The sequence below is a fragment of the Oncorhynchus kisutch genome, linkage group LG19 (assembly GCF_002021735.2).
Source record: "Oncorhynchus kisutch isolate 150728-3 linkage group LG19, Okis_V2, whole genome shotgun sequence".
NCBI lineage: Eukaryota > Metazoa > Chordata > Actinopteri > Salmoniformes > Salmonidae > Oncorhynchus > Oncorhynchus kisutch.
In genome coordinates, this window is record NC_034192.2 from 66,000,857 (window position 1) to 66,025,510 (window position 24,654).

The 24,654-nt window shown below is 49.9% G+C and overlaps 1 protein-coding gene and 1 pseudogene across 2 annotated transcripts in view; one reads left to right on the forward strand and one right to left on the reverse strand.

The window, feature by feature from the left end:
- The window catches only part of LOC109910219 (catenin alpha-1-like), a 248,566-nt pseudogene that overhangs the window by 105,162 nt on the left and 118,750 nt on the right, over nt 1-24,654 (forward strand). The gene's annotated exons all lie outside the window — the stretch shown is intronic.
- Nucleotides 18,080-23,729, reverse strand: LOC116354945 (leucine-rich repeat transmembrane neuronal protein 2). The gene is made up of 2 exons (XM_031797037.1): nt 22,816-23,729; nt 18,080-21,429 (listed from the first exon to the last, which is right to left on the reverse strand). Exons 1-2 carry the CDS (start codon nt 22,817-22,819, stop codon nt 19,769-19,771), a joined length of 1,665 nt encoding a protein of 554 aa, XP_031652897.1. The 5' UTR covers nt 22,820-23,729; the 3' UTR covers nt 18,080-19,768.

Below are 24,654 nucleotides of genomic sequence, written 5' to 3' on the forward strand. Positions count from 1 at the left end.
TAGGGATACACATGTCCGTCGGTAGGGGTTTTAAGTGTGTTTATCCTCAACCTGGAGCCCTGTGAGAGCGTGTGGCCTAGGTGTTGTAGGGATACACATGTCCGTATGTTTTGTTTGTAGCTTCAGTTCAATAAAACACTATTATAAAAAGCATCTCTTTCCTTCCTTCCTTCCTTCCTTCCTGTCCCCCTCGGTCTCTGCCTTCCTTCCTTCCTTCCCTTTTTCTACTCTATCATGGCGCTGCGTAGCTACCCCGGCCATCACTTCCTTCCTGTCCCCCTCGGTCTCTGCCTTCCTTCCTTCCTTCCCTTTTTCTACTCTATCATGGCGCTGCGTAGCTACCCCGGCCATCACTTCCTTCCTGTCCCCCTCGGTCTCTGCCTTCCTTCCTTCCTTCCCTTTTTCTACTCTATCATGGCGCTGCGTAGCTACCCCGGCCATCACTTCCTTCCTGTCCCCCTCGGTCTCTGCCTTCCTTCCTTCCTTCCCTTTTTCTACTCTATCATGGCGCTGCGTAGCTACCCCGGCCATCACTTCCTTCCTGTCCCCCTCGGTCTCTGCCTTCCTTCCTTCCTTCCCTTTTTCTACTCTATCATGGCGCTGCGTAGCTACCCCGGCCATCACTTCCTTCCTGTCCCCCTCGGTCCCCCTCGGTCTCTGCCTTCCTTCCTTCCCTTTTTCTACTCTATCATGGCGCTGCGTAGCTACCCCCGGCCATCACTTCCTTCCTGTCCCCCTCGGTCTCTGCCTTCCTTCCTTCCTTCCCTTTTTCTACTCTATCATGGCGCTGCGTAGCTACCCCGGCCATCACTTCCTTCCTGTCCCCCTCGGTCTCTGCCTTCCTTCCTTCCTTCCCTTTTTCTACTCTATCATGGCGCTGCGTAGCTACCCCGGCCATCACTTCCTTTTTTGTAGAGGGCTTTGATGAGCAACCAACGACACTGGGTCGGGCTAATGAAAGAAAAGATGCTGCTGCCGTCTCTGCAGCTACAGCCGTCTCTAATGGCAGACAAGGAGCACCGGGGAAGAATCGGTGTCCTTCAGCTTCTACCCTGTCCCCCTCTGTCTCTGCCGTCCTTCAGCTTCTACCCTGTCCCCCTCTGTCTCTGCCTTCCTTCCTTCCTTCCTGTCCCCCTCTGTCTCTGCCTTCCTTCCTTCCTGTCCCCCTCTGTATCTGCCTTCCTTCCTTCCTGTCCCCCTCTGTCTCTGCCTTCCTTCCTTCCTTCCTTCCTGTCCCCCTCGGTCTCTGCCTTCCTTCCTTCCTTCCTGTCCCCCTCGGTCTCTGCCTTCCTTCCTTCCTGTCCCCTCTGCCTTCCTTCCTTCCTTCCTTCCTTCCTTCCTGTCCCTCGCTATCAGACCTAAAACAACAGACTGATTTACCTTTTCACACGGCCAGTCTGATTTACCTTTTCATATTTTTCTAACTCTCTTAGAAAAATATCTTAATGAAGGAAGCAAATGAACACAACTCTCTTAATGAAGGAAGCAAATGAACATCCGGCGGTTAATGGGAATGAATAAGCATTTAAAAGGCTTCTCTTATATTGGGAAAGTCTTAGCTCTGCTTCTTCTACACTCTGTCCTCTCCAGTGACTGACATCTGACCTTTACTGTTAATTGGAAAGATGCTGTCAACCCAGAACTGGACACATGTTTAAAGATAAACATCCTATCAGTCCTCAACCTTCTCTGAACTGTATAATCCTCTCGGATGCCTCTGCGAAATCCATCTACGTCCACAGTTTTTCTCTCTCCTTTTTTACCTCTTGTCCAAATGGGCCAACCCCTGACACACGGGGCAACACCAAATTAAAATGGGACCTTTCTTTTTTAGTTAGTTTGCTTTGGGTTGTTGAATCTGAAGAAGTTCAGCAATGCAGAGTGACACCGCCGTCCTCCATGAGCCAATAGGTCCCCAGCTACCGACTAGTTTAAAGAAAGATTACATACAAATAAAATAGTAGTGTCTGAGATGGACTCGAGTCAGTTGGTCCGAGAGGCACCACTTCACCCATAAGTCATTGTCATATTCAGCCCTCCTCCTGCTCCTCCTCTTCATCCCCCTCCTCCTCCTCTTCATCCCCCTCCTCCTTCTCCTCTTCATCCCCCTCCTCCTTCTCCTCTTCATCCCCCTCCTCCTCCTTCTCTTCATCCCCCTCCTCCTCCTTCTCTTCATCCTCCTTCTCTTCATCCCCCTCCTCCTCTTCATCCCCCTCCTCCTCTTCATCCCCCTCCTCCTTCTCCTCTTCATCCCCCTCCTCCTTCTCCTCTTCATCCCCCTCCTCCTTCTCCTCTTCATCCCCCTCCTGCTCCTCCTCTTCATCCCCCTCCTCCTTCTCCTCTTCATCCCCCTCTTCATCCCCCTCCTCCTTCTCCTCTTCATCCCCCTCCTCCTTCTCCTCTTCATCCCCCTCCTCCTCCCCCTCCTCCTCCCCCTCCTCCTTCTCTTCATCCCCCTCCTTCTCTTCATCCCCCTCCTCCTCTTCATCCCCCTCCTCATCCCCAGATAAAAGGCCTATAGGCAGTGCCTCTGATCACATACTTTAGGTCACCGTTGACCATGGTCACTGCTAGAACCAACCAATCACGAATTCTCTTTCTCTCGCTCCAGCCTTTCTACTACTCAGTACTAGGCATACAGGTACAATATACACACACAAAACAATCTTATTGCTGTTCGGTAGTCCTTATGACTCAGTACCGTGGGAGTAGTGCCATGTTCCTAACGGCAGGCTGACTCTCTCTCTCCCCTGCCTGACTCCATCCTCTGTCTGAAGAAGCAGGATTGCATTGCTCAGTAGTTACCTTTTTGTCCTTGTCTGTCATGAAGGGTGGATGTGGTACATTAGCCATGGTGATTGTTCACCGTGGCTGCTGTTATGTGTGTTCACTGCACACACCTACCGTGTAGGTCAGCAAGCTAAGTCTGACTTTACCCTGTTTTGCAGGTTAGCTAGCTAAGTCTGACTTTACCCTGTTTTGTAGGTTAGCTAGCTAAGTCTGACTTTACCCTGTTGTGTAGGTTAAGGTTGTGGCACCCTGTTCCCTATATAGGGCACTGCTTTAGACCGGAGCACTATGGCCCTGGTAAAGTATAGAGAGTATTATAAAGGGGATAGAGAATATGTTGGCATTTAGGACACATCCTTTGTCATCTTCTTTACAGCAGTGTTATGCTGTGTCATGCTGCCTCACCCAATCCCCCGTCCTTCTGAAATCCACCAATGATATAACAGGTACACAACAACCAATGTGCACTTAGTAGAATGTTCCAGAGCCCTGCATCATAACAGAACAGGGACGCCGGGCACCCTGAAAGACCCTCTTTCACAATAACAAGCAGAACAAAAAGAGAGGGGAGGAAAATAAGTCTTAAAAGAAAAATGTCCCAAATGAAATAGAGTTTAGCTGGAGGCTTACGTGTCCTGAGGTACTTTACGTCTTTCCTTGTCATTCTCTGTTTTGTGTTAAATAATCACTTTCAACCGGTGTCAATCATTGTATGTTTATCGTGGTTGTTGGAACTGCTCGACTGGAGAAGGCTCTCACAAATGTCCGTCTTGATGGGGAGTTATTCAGGCTGCATGTAAACTTGGGGGATTGCCTTCCAAATGCACCCTATTTTTCATATAGTGCACTACTTTAGACCAGAGGACCATTTGGATTTAGTTCACTATATAGGGAACAAGGGTGCGATTTTGGACATGGAATGATATCTCTAACCTCCTTACCCTGCGGAAATATCTGTTCTCTCATAACAAACAACCCTCTACTGTAATGTCACCACCTGTTGTAGAATATATAGAAACCAGGGTGGGGATTCTAATGTCCGTTGTCTAATATACAAGAAGGGATCGTCTACATTTTACGACATATTTAGCCTGCAGGACAAGATGAAGAGTTCTATGTAATAGACGATTCTGTTGATCAACATTCCTTTCTTAATTTTTATTTTACCCTTTTTATTTAACTAGTCAAGTCCGTTAAGAACACATGTTTTTATTTACAATAACGGCCTAGGAACAGTTGGTTTACTGCCTTTGAAAACATCAGAAGGTGGGGGGAAATGAACTATATTCTGGTAAACCGACCAATTGAACAAATGTACATATGTGGTACTTAATGAATATGATGTCAGTTCTGCTGTCATCTGGGACATTCTCATCAATGATAAGATGACATAAACTCTACAGTGGAAAGTCTACACATCAGAGTTATCGGATTCACATGGAATTGTTGTTCAATTTAAATGTTTTAATATAGAATTATCGGTGATGGGATTAAATTTAATTTTTGCTTCCAAATGAGAGATTTGGGTTTTCATAAGGATGAGCTCTACTCAATCAGTGGCCCGCCCCTGTGAAGAGACATGGGTTATACAACTTTTCAGACACACCCTTCTCGCTCCACTATATAAATACTTGACGAAAATGTAACCCCCTGTTCCAAGTACATGAAGTCTGCAGCCTCTGCGTTAAAAGGACCAACATGTCAACTACAGAACTAAGCCAACCTCAGTGTGAGCTCTGGTTGAGAATGGTATGAACTTTGAACTCTTATTCACTACAGAAGTGATACCTCCTAGCTGTTGAGTTAGCGACCGCTGCTGCAGGTTAGGAAGGAACAGACAGAGTATCCCGTCTACCACACAACGACGTTACTACAACATATCCAATTGACCACCAGAGACATTCTTCAAAGGACTCTGTTTGGCAACACGGCCTTCCATCTACCACCAACCTATTGAAGTGCAGCTCAGAGTAAATATTTATTGCATTTTCCTTTTCCAAATGGGCGGTAATTTAGAATGCATAAGATACTGTATTTACGATAGCACAGCTTCTTCCTTTGTCCCTCAGTCTTCCCGCTCTTTCACTCAAACCCAGCCCCTATTTTGTGAAACCAGCTGTCATATCTGTTAGGGTTAGGGTTAGGGATCAGACCGAAGAAGTTAATTGTAACCATTTTTATTTATAAATATATGTTTTTAAGGAAGAAAAGTTTTGCCACATCTTATCCACTTTACAGATGTGGAATTGTACATTTTACAATAGAAACGGGGAGCGAAGGCCATTAATTTGGCACAGAGGTTATCAGGAAGCTGCTAGAGGGGAGTGAGAAGGAAGCTGCTAGAGGGGAGTGAGAGGGAAGCTGCGAGAGGAAAGCTGCTAGAGGGGAGTGAGAGGGAAGCTGCTAGAGGGGAGTGAGAGGGAAGCTGCTAGAGGGGAGTGAGAGGGAAGCTGCTAGAGGGGAGTGAGAGGGAAGCTGCTAGAGGGGAGTGAGAGGGAAGCTGCTAGAGGGGAGTGAGAGGGAAGCTGCTAGAGGGGAGCGAGAGGGAAGCTGCTAGAGGGGAGCGAGAGGGAAGCTGCTAGAGGGGAGCGAGAGGGAAGCTGCTAGAGGGGAGCGAGAGGGAAGCTGCTAGAGGGGAGCGAGAGGGAAGCTGCTAGAGGGGAGCGAGAGGGAAGCTGCTAGAGGGGAGCGAGAGGGAAGCTGCTAGAGGGGAGCGAGAGGGAAGCTGCTAGAGGGGAGCGAGAGGGAAGCTGCTAGAGGGGAGCGAGAGGGAAGCTGCTAGAGGGGAGCGAGAGGGAAGCTGCTAGAGGAGAGGGGAGCGAGAGGGAAGCTGCTAGAGGGGAGCGAGAGGGAAGCTGCTAGAGGGGAGCGAGAGGGAAGCTGCTAGAGGGGAGCGAGAGGGAAGCTGCTAGAGGGGAGCGAGAGGGAAGCTGCTAGAGGGGAGCGAGAGGGAAGCTGCTAGAGGGGAGCGAGAGGGAAGCTGCTAGAGGGGAGCGAGAGGGAAGCTGCTAGAGGGGAGCGAGAGGGAAGCTGCTAGAGGGGAGCGAGAGGGAAGCTGCTAGAGGGGAGCGAGAGGGAAGCTGCTAGAGGGGAGCGAGAGGGAAGCTGCTAGAGGGGAGCGAGAGGGAAGCTGCTAGAGGGGAGCGAGAGGGAAGCTGCTAGAGGGGAGCGAGAGGGAAGCTGCTAGAGGGGAGCGAGGGGGAAGCTGCTAGAGGGGAGCGAGGGGGAAGCTGCTAGAGGGGAGCGAGGGGGAAGCTGCTAGAGGGGAGCGAGAGGGAAGCTGCTAGAGGGGAGCGAGAGGGAAGCTGCTAGAGGGGAGCGAGAGGGAAGCTGCTAGAGGGGAGCGAGAGGGAAGCTGCTAGAGGGGAGCGAGAGGGAAGCTGCTAGAGGGGAGCGAGAGGGAAGCTGCTAGAGGGGAGCGAGAGGGAAGCTGCTAGAGGGGAGCGAGAGGGAAGCTGCTAGAGGGGAGCGAGAGGGAAGCTGCTAGAGGGGAGCGAGAGGGAAGCTGCTAGAGGGGAGCGAGAGGGAAGCTGCTAGAGTATGACAAGAAAACAACCCACATGTTTTATTTGACAGTCCGAATGTGCAAATGGAAGCACATTTCTACAAATTGTGGCTTAATTTCGGTCACCATTTAACAAGCTGTAATCTTTAAGTGATGGCAAATGTATGCCAACACTTCTTTCCTTCCTTCCCCTGAAATATATACTACTATACACTGTCTCTCTTATCCATCCTGTCTGTCCGTGGGCCATTTCATTTAGAAATAAGGCTTCTGTTTTTATCTGAATGCCATTAAGACTGAAATCAGCTCGGACTGGTTTCTTGGAACATGCAAGACATTATGGGACGACAGTAAAGCAGAGTAATTAGCCTTGATAGAAAATATTAAAATCCAAATAGATTTTTTTCCAGAGACATCAAAATGGGAATGCATGACATGGCTTAGTTTGGGACCAACTACAACGGAACGACGACTCCTAAACCATTTGAGTTGTTTGACTGAAACATTATGCTGCTGTGTGGATGGATGGTTGGAACACCTGTTGCCTCCTGCTCTGCTGTTAACAAGTAGTTCCTGCTCTGCTCTTAAGACCTAGTTCCTGCTCTGCTCTTAAGACCTAGTTCCTGCTCTGCTCTTAAGACCTAGTTCCTACTGGGCTCTGCTCGGCTCTGTGTACCAAATGGCTCCTTAGTCCCTGAAGAAGTGTCCAAGGTAGTGAGCTGTTAAGGGTATATGGAACCATTTGGGACATGTCCCCCTCTCCTCTCCCCTCTCTCTCTTCTCTGTCTTGTAAAACACTGGCATGTTGTTCATGATCTGGTTTAATTTGACCAAGAAGAACTTACGCATTTTTTCTCCCTCTTTGCTGGAAATTGACAGTATATAGGACTCCTAGTCAGACCACGTCACTGAGTATATAGGACTCCTAGTCAGACCACGTCACTGAGTATATAGGACTCCTAGTCAGACCACGTCACTGAGTATATAGGACTCCTAGTCAGACCACGTCACTGAGTATATAGGACTCCTAGTGAGACCACGTCACTGAGTATATAGGACTCCTAGTCAGACCACGTCACTGTTGACAGTGTGTAGGACTCCTAGTCAGACCACATCAATGTTGACAGTATGTAGGACTCCTAGTCAGACCACATCACTGTTGACAGTGTATAGGACTCCTAGTCAGACCACGTCACTGTCGACAGTGTGTAGGACTCCTAGTCAGACCACGTCACTGTTGACAGTGTATAGGACTCCTAGTCAGACCATGTCACTGAGTGTATAGGACTCCTAGTCACACCACATCACTGTTGACAGTGTATAGGACTCCTAGTCAGACCACATCACTGTTGACAGTGTATAGGACTCCGAGGTCCTATACACCATGTCACTGTTGACAGTGTATAGGACTCCTAGTCAGACCACGTCACTGTCGACAGTGTGTAGGACTCCTAGTCAGACCACGTCACTGTTGACAGTGTGTAGGACTCCTAGTCAGACCACATCAATGTTGACAGTATGTAGGACTCCTAGTCAGACCACGTCACTGTCGACAGTGTGTAGGACTCCTAGTCAGACCACGTCACTGAGTGTATAGGACTCCTAGTCACACCACATCACTGTTGACAGTGTATAGGACTCCTAGTCTGACCACGTCACTGAGTATATAGGACTCCTAGTCAGACCACGTCACTGTTGACAGTCTGTAGGACTCCTAGTCAGACCACGTCACTGTTGACAGTCTGTAGGACTCCTAGTCAGACCACGTCACTGTTGACAGTGTGTAGGACTCCTAGTCAGACCACGTCACTGTTGACAGTGTGTAGGACTCCTAGTCAGACCACGTCACTGTTGACAGTGTGTAGGACTCCTAGTCAGACCACGTCACTGTTGACAGTGTGTAGGACTCCTAGTCAGACCACGTCACTGTTGACAGTGTGTAGGACTCCTAGTCAGACCACGTCACTGTTGACAGTGTATAGGACTCCTAGTCAGACCATGTCACTGAGTGTATAGGACTCCTAGTCACACCACATCACTGTCGACAGTGTGTAGGACTCCTAGTCAGACCACGTCACTGTTGACAGTGTATAGGACTCCTAGTCAGACCACGTCACTGAGTGTATAGGACTCCTAGTCACACCACATCACTGTTGACAGTGTATAGGACTCCTAGTCAGACCACATCACTGTTGACAGTGTATAGGACTCCGAGGTCAGACCATGTCACTGTTGACAGTGTATAGGACTCCTAGTCAGACCACGTCACTGAGTGTATAGGACTCCTAGTCAGACCACATCACTGTTGACAGTGTGTAGGACTCCTAGTCAGACCACGTCACTGTTGACAGTGTGTAGGACTCCTAGTCAGACCACGTCACTGTTGACAGTGTGTAGGACTCCTAGTCAGACCACGTCACTGTTGACAGTGTGTAGGACTCCTAGTCAGACCACGTCACTGTTGACAGTGTGTAGGACTCCTAGTCAGACCACGTCACTGTTGACAGTGTGTAGGACTCCTAGTCAGACCACGTCACTGTTGACAGTGTGTAGGACTCCTAGTCAGACCACGTCACTGAGTGTATAGGACTCCTAGTCACACCACATCACTGTCGACAGTGTGTAGGACTCCTAGTCAGACCACGTCACTGTTGACAGTGTATAGGACTCCTAGTCAGACCACGTCACTGAGTGTATAGGACTCCTAGTCACACCACATCACTGTTGACAGTGTATAGGACTCCTAGTCAGACCACATCACTGTTGACAGTGTATAGGACTCCGAGGTCAGACCATGTCACTGTTGACAGTGTATAGGACTCCTAGTCAGACCACGTCACTGAGTGTATAGGACTCCTAGTCAGACCACATCACTGTTGACAGTGTGTAGGACTCCTAGTCAGACCACGTCACTGTTGACAGTGTATAGGACTCCTAGTCAGACCACATCACTGACAGTGTATAGGACTCCTAGTCAGACCACATCACTGTTGACAGTGTATAGGACTCCTAGTCTGACCACGTCACTGAGTATATAGGACTCCTAGTCAGACCACGTCACTGTTGACAGTGTATAGGACTCCTAGTCAGACCACGTCACTGTTGACAGTATGTAGGACTCCTAGTCAGGCCACGTCACTGACAGTATGTAGGACTCCTAGTCAGACCACGTCACTGTTGACAGTATGTAGGACTCCTAGTCAGGTCACGTCACTGACAGTATGTAGGACTCCTAGTCAGGCCACGTCACTGACAGTATGTAGGACTCCTAGTCAGACCACGTCACTGTTGACAGTGTATAGGACTCCTAGTCAGACCACATCACTGTTGACAGTGTGTAGGACTCCTAGTCAGACCACGTCACTGTTGACAGTGTGTAGGACTCCTAGTCAGACCACATCACTGTTGACAGTGTATAGGACTCCTAGTCTGACCACGTCACTGAGTATATAGGACTCCTAGTCAGACCACGTCACTGTTGACAGTGTATAGGACTCCTAGTCAGACCACGTCACTGTTGACAGTCTGTAGGACTCCTAGTCAGACCACGTCACTGTTGACAGTGTGTAGGACTCCTATTCAGACCACGTCACTGTTGACAGTGTGTAGGACTCCGTCAGACCACGTCACTGTTGACAGTGTGTAGGACTTCCGTCAGACCACGTCACTGTTGACAGTGTGTAGGACTCCTAGTCAGACCACGTCACTGTTGACAGTGTGTAGGACTCCTAGTCAGACCACGTCACTGTTGACAGTGTGTAGGACTCCTAGTCAGACCACGTCACTGTTGACAGTGTGTAGGACTCCTAGTCAGACCACGTCACTGTTGACAGTGTGTAGGACTCCTAGTCAGACCACGTCACTGTTGACAGTGTATAGGACTCCTAGTCAGACCACGTCACTGTTGACAGTGTGTAGGACTCCTAGTCAGACCACGTCACTGTTGACAGTGTATAGGACTCCTAGTCAGACCACGTCACTGTTGACAGTGTGTAGGACTCCTAGTCAGACCACGTCACTGTTGACAGTGTGTAGGACTCCTAGTCAGACCACGTCACTGTTGACAGTGTGTAGGACTCCTAGTCAGACCACGTCACTGAGTGTATAGGACTCCTAGTCACACCACATCACTGTTGACAGTGTATAGGACTCCTAGTCAGACCACGTCACTGTTGACAGTGTGTAGGACTCCTAGTCAGACCACGTCACTGAGTATATAGGACTCCTAGTCAGACCACGTCACTGTTGACAGTGTGTAGGACTCCTAGTCAGACCACGTCACTGTTGACAGTGTATAGGACTCCTAGTCAGACCACGTCACTGAGTATATAGGACTCCTAGTCAGACCACGTCACTGAGTATATAGGACTCCTAGTCAGACCACGTCACTGTTGACAGTGTGTAGGACTCCTAGTCAGACCACGTCACTGTTGACAGTGTGTAGGACTCCTAGTCAGACCACGTCACTGTTGACAGTGTGTAGGACTCCTAGTCAGACCACGTCACTGTTGACAGTCTGTAGGACTCCTAGTCAGACCACGTCACTGTTGACAGTGTGTAGGACTCCTAGTCAGACCACGTCACTGTTGACAGTCTGTAGGACTCCTAGTCAGACCACGTCACTGTTGACAGTCTGTAGGACTCCTAGTCAGACCACGTCACTGTTGACAGTGTATAGGACTCCTAGTCAGGCCACGTCACTGTTGACAGTGTGTAGGACTCCTAGTCAGACCACGTCACTGTTGACAGTGTATAGGACTCCTAGTCAGACCACGTCACTGTTGACAGTCTGTAGGACTCCTAGTCAGACCACGTCACTGTTGACAGTGTGTAGGACTCCTAGTCAGACCACGTCACTGTTGACAGTGTGTAGGACTCCTAGTCAGACCACGTCACTGAGTATATAGGACTCCTAGTCAGACCACGTCACTGTTGACAGTGTGTAGGACTCCTAGTCAGACCACGTCACTGTTGACAGTGTATAGGACTCCTAGTCAGACCACGTCACTGAGTATATAGGACTCCTAGTCAGACCACGTCACTGTTGACAGTGTGTAGGACTCCTAGTCAGACCACGTCACTGTTGACAGTGTGTAGGACTCCTAGTCAGACCACGTCACTGTTGACAGTGTGTAGGACTCCTAGTCAGACCACGTCACTGTTGACAGTGTGTAGGACTCCTAGTCAGACCACGTCACTGTTGACAGTCTGTAGGACTCCTAGTCAGACCACGTCACTGTTGACAGTGTATAGGACTCCTAGTCAGACCACGTCACTGTTGACAGTGTGTAGGACTCCTAGTCAGACCACGTCACTGTTGACAGTGTGTAGGACTCCTAGTCAGACCACGTCACTGTTGACAGTGTGTAGGACTCCTAGTCAGACCACGTCACTGTTGACAGTGTGTAGGACTCCTAGTCAGACCACGTCACTGTTGACAGTGTGTAGGACTCCTAGTCAGACCACGTCACTGAGTATATAGGACTCCTAGTCAGACCACGTCACTGTTGACAGTGTGTAGGACTCCTAGTCACACCACGTCACTGTTGACAGTGTGTAGGACTGCTAGTCAGACCACGTCACTGTTGACAGTGTGTAGGACTCCTAGTCAGACCACGTCACTGTTGACAGTGTGTAGGACTCCTAGTCAGACCACGTCACTGTTGACAGTGTGTAGGACTCCTAGTCAGACCACGTCACTGTTGACAGTGTATAGGACTCCTAGTCAGACCACGTCACTGTTGACAGTGTGTAGGACTCCTAGTCAGACCACGTCACTGTTGACAGTGTGTAGGACTCCTAGTCAGACCACGTCACTGAGTATATAGGACTCCTAGTCAGACCACGTCACTGTTGACAGTGTGTAGGACTCCTAGTCACACCACGTCACTGTTGACAGTGTGTAGGACTGCTAGTCAGACCACGTCACTGTTGACAGTGTGTAGGACTCCTAGTCAGACCACGTCACTGTTGACAGTGTGTAGGACTCCTAGTCAGACCACGTCACTGTTGACAGTGATGTAGGACTCCTAGTCAGACCACGTCACTGTTGACAGTCTGTAGGACTCCTAGTCAGACCACGTCACTGTTGACAGTGTGTAGGACTCCTAGTCAGACCACGTCACTGTTGACAGTGTATAGGACTCCTAGTCAGACCACGTCACTGTTGACAGTGTGTAGGACTCCTAGTCAGACCACGTCACTGTTGACAGTGTATAGGACTCCTAGTCAGACCACGTCACTGTTGACAGTGTGTAGGACTCCTAGTCAGACCACGTCACTGTTGACAGTGTGTAGGACTCCTAGTCAGACCACGTCACTGTTGACAGTGTATAGGACTCCTAGTCAGACCACGTCACTGTTGACAGTGTGTAGGACTCCTAGTCAGACCACGTCACTGTTGACAGTGTGTAGGACTCCTAGTCAGACCACGTCACTGTTGACAGTGTGTAGGACTCCTAGTCAGACCACGTCACTGAGTATATAGGACTCCTAGTCAGACCACGTCACTGTTGACAGTGTGTAGGACTCCTAGTCAGACCACGTCACTGTTGACAGTGTGTAGGACTCCTAGTCAGACCACGTCACTGTTGACAGTGTGTAGGACTCCTAGTCAGACCACGTCACTGTTGACAGTGTATAGGACTCCTAGTCAGACCACGTCACTGTTGACAGTCTGTAGGACTCCTAGTCAGACCACGTCACTGTTGACAGTGTGTAGGACTCCTAGTCAGACCACGTCACTGTTGACAGTGTGTAGGACTCCTAGTCAGACCACGTCACTGTTGACAGTGTGTAGGACTCCTAGTCAGGCCACGTCACTGTTGACAGTGTATAGGACTCCTAGTCAGACCACGTCACTGTTGACAGTGTGTAGGACTCCTAGTCAGACCACGTCACTGTTGACAGTGTGTAGGACTCCTAGTCAGACCACGTCACTGTTGACAGTGTGTAGGACTCCTAGTCAGACCACGTCACTGTTGACAGTGTGTAGGACTCCTAGTCAGACCACGTCACTGTTGACAGTGTGTAGGACTCCTAGTCAGACCACGTCACTGTTGACAGTGTGTAGGACTCCTAGTCAGACCACGTCACTGTTGACAGTGTGTAGGACTCCTAGTCAGACCACGTCACTGTTGACAGTGTGTAGGACTCCTAGTCAGACCACGTCACTGTTGACAGTGTGTAGGACTCCTAGTCAGACCACGTCACTGTTGACAGTGTGTAGGACTCCTAGTCAGACCACGTCACTGTTGACAGTGTGTAGGACTCCTAGTCAGACCACGTCACTGTTGACAGTGTGTAGGACTCCTAGTCAGACCACGTCACTGTTGACAGTGTGTAGGACTCCTAGTCAGACCACGTCACTGACAGTGTGTAGGACTCCTAGTCAGACCACGTCACTGTTGACAGTGTGTAGGACTCCTAGTCAGACCACGTCACTGTTGACAGTGTGTAGGACTCCTAGTCAGACCACGTCACTGACAGTGTGTAGGACTCCTAGTCAGACCACGTCACTGTTGACAGTGTGTAGGACTCCTAGTCAGACCACGTCACTGACAGTGTGTAGGACTCCTAGTCAGACCACGTCACTGACAGTGTGTAGGACTCCTAGTCAGACCACGTCACTGACAGTGTGTAGGACTCCTAGTCAGACCACGTCACTGTTGACAGTGTGTAGGACTCCTAGTCAGACCACGTCACTGTTGACAGTGTATAGGACTCCTAGTCAGACCACGTCACTGTTGACAGTGTGTAGGACTCCTAGTCAGACCACGTCACTGTTGACAGTGTGTAGGACTCCTAGTCAGACCACGTCACTGTTGACAGTGTGTAGGACTCCTAGTCAGACCACGTCACTGTTGACAGTGTGTAGGACTCCTAGTCAGACCACGTCACTGTTGACAGTGTGTAGGACTCCTAGTCAGACCACGTCACTGTTGACAGTGTATAGGACTCCTAGTCAGACCACGTCACTGTTGACAGTGTGTAGGACTCCTAGTCAGACCACGTCACTGTTGACAGTGTGTAGGACTCCTAGTCAGACCACGTCACTGTTGACAGTGTGTAGGACTCCTAGTCAGACCACGTCACTGTTGACAGTGTGTAGGACTCCTAGTCAGACCACGTCACTGTTGACAGTGTGTAGGACTCCTAGTCAGACCACGTCACTGTTGACAGTGTGTAGGACTCCTAGTCAGGCCACGTCACTGTTGACAGTGTGTAGGACTCCTAGTCAGACCACGTCACTGACAGTGTGTAGGACTCCTAGTCAGACCACGTCACTGTTGACAGTGTGTAGGACTCCTAGTCAGACCACGTCACTGTTGACAGTGTGTAGGACTGCTAGTCAGACCACGTCACTGTTGACAGTGTGTAGGACTCCTAGTCAGACCACGTCACTGTTGACAGTGTATAGGACTCCTAGTCAGACCACGTCACTGTTGACAGTGTGTAGGACTCCTAGTCAGACCACGTCACTGTTGACAGTGTGTAGGACTGCTAGTCAGACCACGTCACTGTTGACAGTGTGTAGGACTGCTAGTCAGACCACGTCACTGTTGACAGTGTATAGGACTCCTAGTCAGACCACGTCACTGACAGTGTATAGGACTCCTAGTCAGACCACGTCACTGTTGACAGTGTATAGGACTCCTAGTCAGACCACGTCACTGTTGACAGTGTGTAGGACTCCTAGTCAGGCCACGTCACTGTTGACAGTGTGTAGGACTCCTAGTCAGACCACGTCACTGTTGACAGTGTGTAGGACTCCTAGTCAGACCACGTCACTGTTGACAGTGTGTAGGACTCCTAGTCAGACCACGTCACTGTTGACAGTGTGTAGGACTCCTAGTCAGGCCACGTCACTGTTGACAGTGTGTAGGACTCCTAGTCAGACCACGTCACTGTTGACAGTGTGTAGGACTCCTAGTCAGACCACGTCACTGTTGACAGTGTGTAGGACTCCTAGTCAGACCACGTCACTGTTGACAGTGTGTAGGACTCCTAGTCAGACCACGTCACTGTTGACAGTGTGTAGGACTCCTAGTCAGACCACGTCACTGTTGACAGTGTGTAGGACTCCTAGTCAGACCACGTCACTGTTGACAGTGTGTAGGACTCCTAGTCAGACCACGTCACTGTTGACAGTGTGTAGGACTGCATCCCAAATGGTATAATATTGCCTTTATTTTGCACTGTGTTTGAAAAGGCCTTGTGTTTTCCTTTCGGCTCCGTCAGAAAACTGCCTGTTTCAACACCGATGACACTTCATAGCGCCCTCTTGGGGCCATCCTTCCTCTCCTCCTATCCCCAGTCACTTCAATCAAGAGTCTTTGTCTATTCTAAGGCATTTCCACATCTTTGTAGATGGAGGACTTCCAAACACCCGTTTTCTTCTCTAAGAGAACAAACCGGGAGTCTAATTCCTAAACTGTTATCATTTTCTCTTTCACTTGCTTTCTTTTTGTTTTGATTAGAGTTTTTCTAGGAGGGGACCTTACTCTCCCCTCTCCTCTCCTCGTTGTTGTCCCAGCCCTCCTTACTCTCCCCTCTCCTCTCCTCGTTGTTGTCCCAGCCCTCCTTACTCTCCCCTCTCCTCTCCTCGTTGTTGTCCCAGCCCTCCTTACTCTCCCCTCTCCTCTCCTCGTTGTTGTCCCAGCCCTCCTTACTCTCCCCTCTCCTCTCCTCGTTGTTGTCCCAGCCCTCCTTACTCTCCCCTCTCCTCTCCTCGTTGTTGTCCCAGCCCTCCTTACTCTCCCCTCTCCTCGTTGTTGTCCCAGCCCTAAAGGGATGTTTTCTCCTCATTGTTGTCCCAGCCCTAAAGGTGATGACACTATTTGTCATGCTGCAATCTGTCCCAAATGACACACTATCTGTCCCAAATGACACACTATCCTATATCCTATATAGAGCCCATAGGGCTCTGGTCTAAACTGGTGCACTGTGTAAGGGATAGGGTGCAGTTTTGGGAGGCACAACTGCTCCCCCCCACCACTCCTCTGTTTCTTAACCCCATAGAATAACATGTCCTGTTGGTCTTAGCCCCATAGAATAACATGACCTATCCTGTTGGTCTTAACCCCATAGAATAACATGGCCTGTAGATCTTAGCCCCATAGAATAACATGGCCTGTAGATCTTAGCCCCATAGAATAACATGACCTATCCTGTTGGTCTTAGCCCCATAGAATAACATGACCTATCCTGTTGGTCTTAGCCCCATAGAATAACATGGCCTGTAGATCTTAGCCCCATAGAATAACATGGCCTGTAGATCTTAGCCCCATAGAATAACATGGCCTGTCCTGTTGGTCTTAGCCCCATAGAATAACATGTCCTGTCCTGTTGGTCTTAGCCCCATAGAATAACATGTCCTGTAGATCTTAGCCCCATAGAATAACATGTCCTGTCCTGTTGGTCTTAGCCCCATAGAATAACATGTCCTGTCCTGTTGGTCTTAATCCCATAGAATAACATGTCCTTTTGGTCTTAACCCCATAGAATAACATGTCCTGTTGGTCTTAATCCCATAGAATATCATGACCTGCCTGGGGAAGAATGCTCATTATAAGCCAAGACATGACCACCTGGTTGCAAGTCTATCCTCGCTTACCCTCTACCACCCCCCCCCCCCCCACCTCTCCTTCCCTCCTCCTCATTCTCCTTTCCTCTCTCCCTGCCCCCTACCTTCCAAACAGAGCACAGAAAGACCTGGAGATGGAGGGGGAGAGAGGGGTGCTCCTTTCCTCTCTCCCTGCCCCCTACCTTCCAAACAGAGCACAGAAAGACCTGCAGATGGAGGAGGAGAGAGGGGAGCTGCAGTGGCGGCTGCTTTGGTCTGATGCTAATACACATCCTCTCTGTGCTGCATACCAATGTGTCCTGAACCTGCCTCTCACCCTCCTCTGCTTTAGCCCTGAGCTCTCGGCCCTGAGCCCTCAGCACTCAGCCCTGAGCCCGCAGCCCTGAGCCCTGAGCCCTGAGCCCGCTCTGTTTGCTGATCACAGGAGCAGCATTAATCCTCAGGGGAGACTCTCAAGAGTTTAACCCTCTCTTGTAAAACTCAATGTTTGTGTGCAGACACCCCTCTGTTTCTTTTTGTTTAGTAGTAGTACACCCCCCAAACTATCCTTTCTGCCCCCCCCCCTCCTGTCCTTTGCCTGGCCCCCTCCTGTCCTTTGCCTGGCCCCCCCCTCTCCTTTCTGCCTGCCCCCCCTCTCCTTTCTGCCTGCCCCCCCTCTCCTTTCTGCCTTTCCCTCTTCTCCTTTCTGCCTGTCCCCCTCCCCTCCTCTCCTTTCTGCCTTTCCCTCTTCTCCTTTCTGCCTGTCCCCCTCTTCTCCTTTCTGCCTGTCCCCCTCCTCTCCTTTCTGCCTTTCCCTCTTCTCCTTTCTGCCTGTCCCCCTCCCCTCCTCTCCTTTCTGCCTTTCCCTCTTCTCCTTTCTGCCTGTCCCCCTCCCCTCCTCTCCTTCCTGCCTTTCCCTCTTCTCCTTTCTGCCTGTCCCCCTCCTCTCCTTTCTGCCTTTCCCTCTTCTCCTTTCTGCCTGTCCCCCTCCCCTCCTCTCCTTTCTGCCTTTCCCTCTTCTCCTTTCTGCCTGTCCCCCTCCCCTCCTCTCCTTTCTGCCTTTCCCTCTTCTCCTTTCTGCCTGTCCCCCTCCCCTCCTCTCCTTTCTGCCTGCCCCCCCTCTCCTTTCTGCCTTTCCCTCTTCTCCTTTCTGCCTGTCCCCCTCCCCTCCTCTCCTTTCTGCCTTTCCCTCTTCTTCTTTCTGCCTGTCCCCCTCCTCTCCTTTCTGCCTGTCCCCCCCCTCTTTCCAAGGAAGGGAAATGTCAGCCTGACAGTCTCTCACAAGAGCAGGATTGGTGGTATGTAGATAAATGCCCTAGTTGGCCGTGTTGAGTGAAGGATGATGTATGTTTGTACCGACTGTTTTTTTTGCGTGGCCGACTGACTGGCAGCAGCAGTAGCAAGCTAAATCTTTGCTTGGATCACTGGTGTGGGAGACAGAATATTACATTATTTTTTTGCCTGTTCTTAATTGGTTCAATGTTGACGCTGTCAGAGCTGATTAGGGTCTGTGCTGTTCCATGGAGGCTTGGCTAGCTGGGAGCTCTAATACGACTGGGACTCCTCCTGGGACAAATGTATTTTCGGCATGAGAGGGAGAGAGACTGCAGAGCAGAATGGGTTTTTCATTGTTCGTCATTAATCTCTCTCTGTACTAGCTTAGATATCTGATACTACCTCTCCAAAAAACACTTCTACCGAGTGTGTCTGGCTCCTGGTGAACTATTGCAGTAGAAAAAGGTTACGCTGTGGCTACCAGTTTCTGTCAGCGAGCATGCTGGTATCTGTCCACACATCGTTACACTAATCTCTTTAATACTATAGTGTGGCTGATGACGGGGAAGTGTTTACATGGTCTGATACATCTCCACATGTCATAGATACTGTAGACGATTTGGCTAAGCAGGTACTGGGGCATGCTGGGACATTCCCACACGTACAGGGCTAAGCAGGTACTGGGGCATGCTGGGACATTCCCACACGTACAGGGCTAAGCAGGTACTGGGGCATGCTGGGACATTCCCACACGTACAGGGCTAAGCTTTTAGATGGCTTGGCAATGGACTTCATCGAATCAAATTAAGACAAAAAGGCTAATGAGTGTTCAAGGACCAGAATGGAAAGGTCCTGTTTGGATCCAGAGGGAGGAACATTTATGGAACATCAATTGCAACAAAGTAATGTTTTAGATTCAATTTTCCATTGGAGATTTAATTCAGATTGTGACATAAATAAACATTTATTCAATATTCATAGTAAATTTACAAAAAAAAAAAAGAACAAATGTGACAACAAAAAAAAATCATTTAATTGAATAACCCCTTTTATATACTCGCTACTGTACCAACAAGTGTTTGTGATGGTGACAGACTGTGGCTACTGCGCATCTTTAAAAAAAACACAAACATTTCATCATAATCGAATGTCCCCCTTGGAAATGATATGGACCATGTACCTGTAGCCTTACCGTCTCGTAGTAAAGAGGGATTAGTCTCCAGACACCTTGGCTAAAGATGTCATCTTCTTCTCTCTGGTGCTGTGGAACATAGTGACTGATAGTAATGTGGTGACACATCTGTCTACCGGGGTTTTTCTTCTTCTCTTCTTCCTGTGGAGACTGATTTGCCCACAGCCATCTGATATGAACAATCTTGCATTCATATAAAAATAAATGGTGACTATTCCTACTACATCCTCATCATCAGTCTCTTCGCTGTCCATTCCACCCACCCACCAGGCATCAACTCTCCCACTTAATATACTAATCGCATTGATTTCTCAGAGCTAACGAGTAGAAAGTATTTTGTTGTTGTATAAACTGGGGGGGGGGGGAGCAAGAAACAAACTCTGTATTGTTTGAAATGGTCAACAGCCCATATGCTGCTGCTGCTGCAGGGAAAATACATAGTTTATACTTCACACTCTTTGTAAGGCAGCTGTTGACACTTGCACTGCCCGTAGCCGTTGATGATAACCAGCGCTCCCTCCTCGTGGCTGGGCTCGTACTCGTTATAGGGTACCTGCGTGGCCAGGTCCGCCAGTTGCTGCCGCTGCTGGGTCCTCATCTGGCGGCGGTTCTGCATGGCCGAGCACTGGCGTATCCTGCGCATGGTAGGAGGGCAGCACTTCCGTGAGATGAACACAACGAAAATGATGAGGAAGAAGGTAAACAGAAGAACCATCGTTCCGATGATCACCCTCTGGGTTAGGACCGTGTTGTCCGTCTCCGAGAAGTCCTCGGGGACTCCCACTACCGCTCCACCCCCGCCCTCCACCGTGGTTGCCAGGGCGGTGCGCGGCGCGGCGGTCGTTGTCGTTACGGTCGTAAAGCGCCCCAAATCCCCGTAGTAGCCCTGTGTGGGTGTCTGCTTCATTACTCCGAACAGAGAGCTGGTGACCTCCGCCGTCGTGCCTGTCGACGAGTCCGTGATCGTTGACAAAGTGGTTGTGGTCAAGACGACAGGTGGCGGCGCCGTAAAATTCAGACAAAGTTGGAATCCATAAACGGCATCCAGTATCTCCTCGCCCTGGGCGTACTCGGGGGTGTGACACAGGATGGAGTGTTCCCACCTCCCCTTGAAGGTGCTAAGCCAAGTGGCCAGGGAGCAGATCCCTTTGGTACATTCCCAAAGGTTGCTGGACAGCCCCACGGTACCTAGAGACCGCCACATATCCAAGACCAGAGGGTCCAGGCTGCCTAGCTTGTTGTTATCCAATAGGAGGATCTTCAGGTTGGGCAGCGTCTCGAACACGTCCGGGGTCAGCACCCGGATCTCGTTCCCCGTTAGGTCCATCTTCTCCAGCGTGGTCCAGGTCCACTCCATGTTGCAGGTCAGGTTGAAGATCTTGTTCCACTGTAGATAAAGAAACTGCAGAGCCACCAGGCGCGGGAAATGAGCCAGGTTGATCTTAGTCAGCTGGTTGTGTTCCAAGTGGAGTTCTCGGAGTTTAATGAGGCCAGCGAAGCCGTTCCGGGCCAGGCTTCGCAGCCGGTTGTTTGACAGACCCAGGTACTCCAGGCTGCGGCAGTCCCAGAAGGCCCGGACGGGGGTGGTGCGCAGCGAGTTGGAGCGCAGGTGGAGGATCTGCAGCTTGCGGAGGCCATGGAACAGCTCAGGCTCCAGCGCAGTCATCAGGTTGAAGGACAGATCCAGGATCTGTAGGTTGATGAGGTGGATGAAGGTTGTGTTTGGCAGCGTTGTGATCCGGTTGGAGCTCAGGTTGAGGTCTTTGAGTTTGTAGAGCCCCTGGAAGGCGTCCTCCTGCACCGTGGTGATCTGGTTGTGGTCCAGGTGGAGCCAGGTGAGCTGGGAGAAGCCATAGAATTGGTCCGGGCTCAGTTCAGCGACGCTGTTGTGGCGGAGTGATAACCCCAGGGCCCCCCTGTCAACGCCGTCCGGGGGCGCCTCCAGTCCTTGGGTGTCGCAGTAGAACTGCTGGTCTTCGCAGCGGCATTTCTGGGGGCAGGTTGTGCATGACGCAGGAGACGGCAGGCACAGCAGCATGCTGAACACACACAGGCACAATGCCGTTGGTGCAGGTCCCACCAATGGCCACCTTGAATGGAAACCTGGGGGGTTTAAAGATAATAAAATCAACCAATGGGAGGGAAAGCTAATCTCTGCAGTACACATACTGCTGATCTGTGGTGGTAACACTTTTATTGCCCTCTCTCTCTCGCTTCTCTCTCGCTTTCTCTCTCTCTCGCTTCTCTTCTCTCTCTCTCCGCTTTCTCTTTCTCTCTCTCTCTCTCTCTCGCTTTCTCTTTCTCTCTCCTCGCTTTCTCTTTCTCTCTCTCTCGCTTTCTCTTTCTCTCTCTCTCGCTTTCTCTCTCTCTCTCTCTCTCGCTTTCTCGCTTTCTCTCTCTCTCTCGCTTTCTCTCTCGCTTTCTCTCTCGCTTTCTCTCTCGCTTCTCTCTCGCTTTCTCTCTCGCTTCTCTCTCGCTTTCTCTCTCGCTTTCTCTCTCGCTTTCTCTCTCTCTCGCTTTCTCTCTCTCTCTCTCTCGCTTTCTCTCTCGCTTCTCTCTCTCTCTCGCTTTCTCTCTCTCTCTCGCTTTCTCTCTCTCTCTCGCTTCTCCTCTCTCTCTCGCTTTCTCTCTCTCTCGCTCGCTCATCTTTCTCTCGTGCTCTCATCTTTCTTTCTCTCTCGCTCTCTCTCGCTCTCTCTCTCGCACTCTCTCATCTTTCTCTCGCTCTCTCTCCGTCTCCACCCCCCCACCCCCTCAGTATTCCTGAATTTCAAATATCAACGACCACGTAGCATCACTGCTGTGTACATGACATAGGTGTTCAGAGTTTACTTTGACGGTGGTCAAGGAAGGAAGGGAGATGAAGAATAACCTGCCTGAAAGGATTCTGTTACACGTGAAGCTTCTGTATTAATACAGGAAGCAGTGATGTGGAGGACTTTTCTCCCTTCAGCTCCTTCTCCTCCCTTTACGCTGACTTGTCGTAATTGGTTATGATTCGACAAAGAAGATCTGCAGGTTATTTTTTTTAAATATATATTTTTAATGAATGTTCTTTCCTCGTCTCTCTGCTTCTAGAATCAGTTTTGATTCAGTAGATTTAAAAAAAATGTTTGGTTCAGCTGACTCAACATTCTTTAAGAATTTGCTTTAAAGGATGTGCCATACCAATGTCTATATATATATATATATATATATATATATATATATATATATATATATATATATATATATATATATATATATATATATTAGATTTTTTTTCTGTTATACAACACGTCAGTTGGTCGTTTAATGTAATCAGAAATCACGACTTGCCCCCCCCCCCCCTCCAAAGGAAAATGGAGTAGAGAGAGAAGAGGAGGAATGACATTGGAAGGAAGTAGACAAGCCTTCAACACCCCTACTAGCTCTCAGCCCCCCCCCCCCTCCTTTTCACTCTGTTTCCTATTCAGGTCCAGACTCTCTGGATAAAAGAGGATAACTTACCCATTCTTTTGTGCACGGCGGAGGCTGCATTCAACTGTCCTTTCCACAGCGGACTCCCAAAGCAGCCAGACGCAACACGACTCCAAAGGGAGGATAGAAAAGCCCTTTTGAGTAGAAATCACAAAAGGACCCGGGCTCTTCTCTTCCTGAAGTGGTGAAGTGGCGGCGTTGCTCTTAAGCCCTCCCGATTGAAACAAAATCACAAATCCCATGTCGATGTTGTCGGTTTCTATTCGTTTATTCTTTCCTTGTGTCGTTTAATCCCACATTTATCCAACAAAAAAAGAAGGGTGCATTTTATTTTATCAATAGTTTATATATATTTTTTAAGGTTGCTGATTTGTATCCAAAGCGCCCTGGCACTCGCTGCTGTTCAACCCCCCCCCCCCCACCCCCCCTCCCCTGCTTTTTGTTGGTTCCTTCGTCTTCCACTGCAATGATGTCAGCTCAATTGGTTAATTGAGGATCAAATGGTGCCCCTCTTGGTTGGGGGTGGGTCATTCCCTTCACCGTCCAGTCCCTAACTTGTTGATGGCAGGCAGGGAGCCGTTGGGTTAGTCGGTCCGTGGTGTGGTGGCAACACAGCCCACTGCAGCGATCAGAGTGTTGCTCTTCTCCTATAGGCTCTGGGCGTCCCGAGCAGCCAGCTAACGACGCAGGCAGGCAGTGGCAGAGAGAAACGACGAGCAGGAAAGCCAGGGATGTTATTCTGAAGCTTTCGTCGTTGGCAGCCACTCACCGCTACAGAGTGGTGGCAGCCTGGCGTCGATCATCAGTGCTGTTTCTCTCTCTCTCTCTCGCTTGCTCGCTCACTCGCTTTTCTGCCTTGCACACTTGCGCACAGTGTTCGAGCCTCATTCCTCCTCCCTCTCCACGGCTTTTTCCCCCTTCTTGTCTTCCCTCGTTTCCTCTGACCATCAGTATATTGATACCTCCAACGTGTTGCGGCAGCTTCCTGTTGGAACCAACCAGGACTAACTAAATCTGAATGTGTGTGTGTGTGTGTGTGTGTGTGTACTACACACACTAGACATAAACTAAATAGAATTATTAAACAAATGGCTCTTATGAATCTCTGGACTCCTGGAGAAGGGAGGGAGAGATGGATGGAGGGAGGAAGAGAGGTAGGGAGGGAGATGGAAGATCAGTAGAAGTATGGTGCAAGGCTCCCTTGGTTGAACTGAGCAGGAGGTGGGTTATAGTCTGGATGGGTGTAATATATCATCCTCATCTACCCAGAGGGCACTGCTTTCATTTAGAGTAAGGCTTGCTGATGTATGGGCAGCCGCTCTGTACTTCAATTAGAAAGGTTTGGTGTTGGGCTGAGAAGTGGATTTTGATTTGTGCTTTGAAAAGGGGAGGCGGGTCCTGGCTCCAGTCGTGTTCTGACTCAGTTCAGCACTTTGGAAGGAGGGATCCGCGTTACCAGAGACCTGTTGTCTCTCTTTCTCTCTCTCTCCCCCCTCACTCTTTCTCTCGCTCTCCCCCCTCACTCTTTCTCTCTCTCTCTCTCTCCCCCCTCACTCTTTCTCTCCCTCCCCCTCACTCTTTCTCTCTCTACCTCTCTCTCTCCCACCGGCCAGCCAATCCCCCTCTACCCAGCCAGCCAGCCAGCCCACCCCATTCCCCTCTACCAGCCAGCCAGCCCACCCCATTCCCCTCTACCCAGCCCAACCCCCATTCCCCTCTACCCAGCCAGTTGTATCTCCTGTCATGTCACCTGTCCGTAGCACCTAGGGCTGCTCGGTCGCTGAACCTAACTGGTCAGAGGAGTTAAGTGGAGTGATTTCCTAGTGGAGGACCTGACCATTTATCATGCGCTCGCTGAACACTGATTTC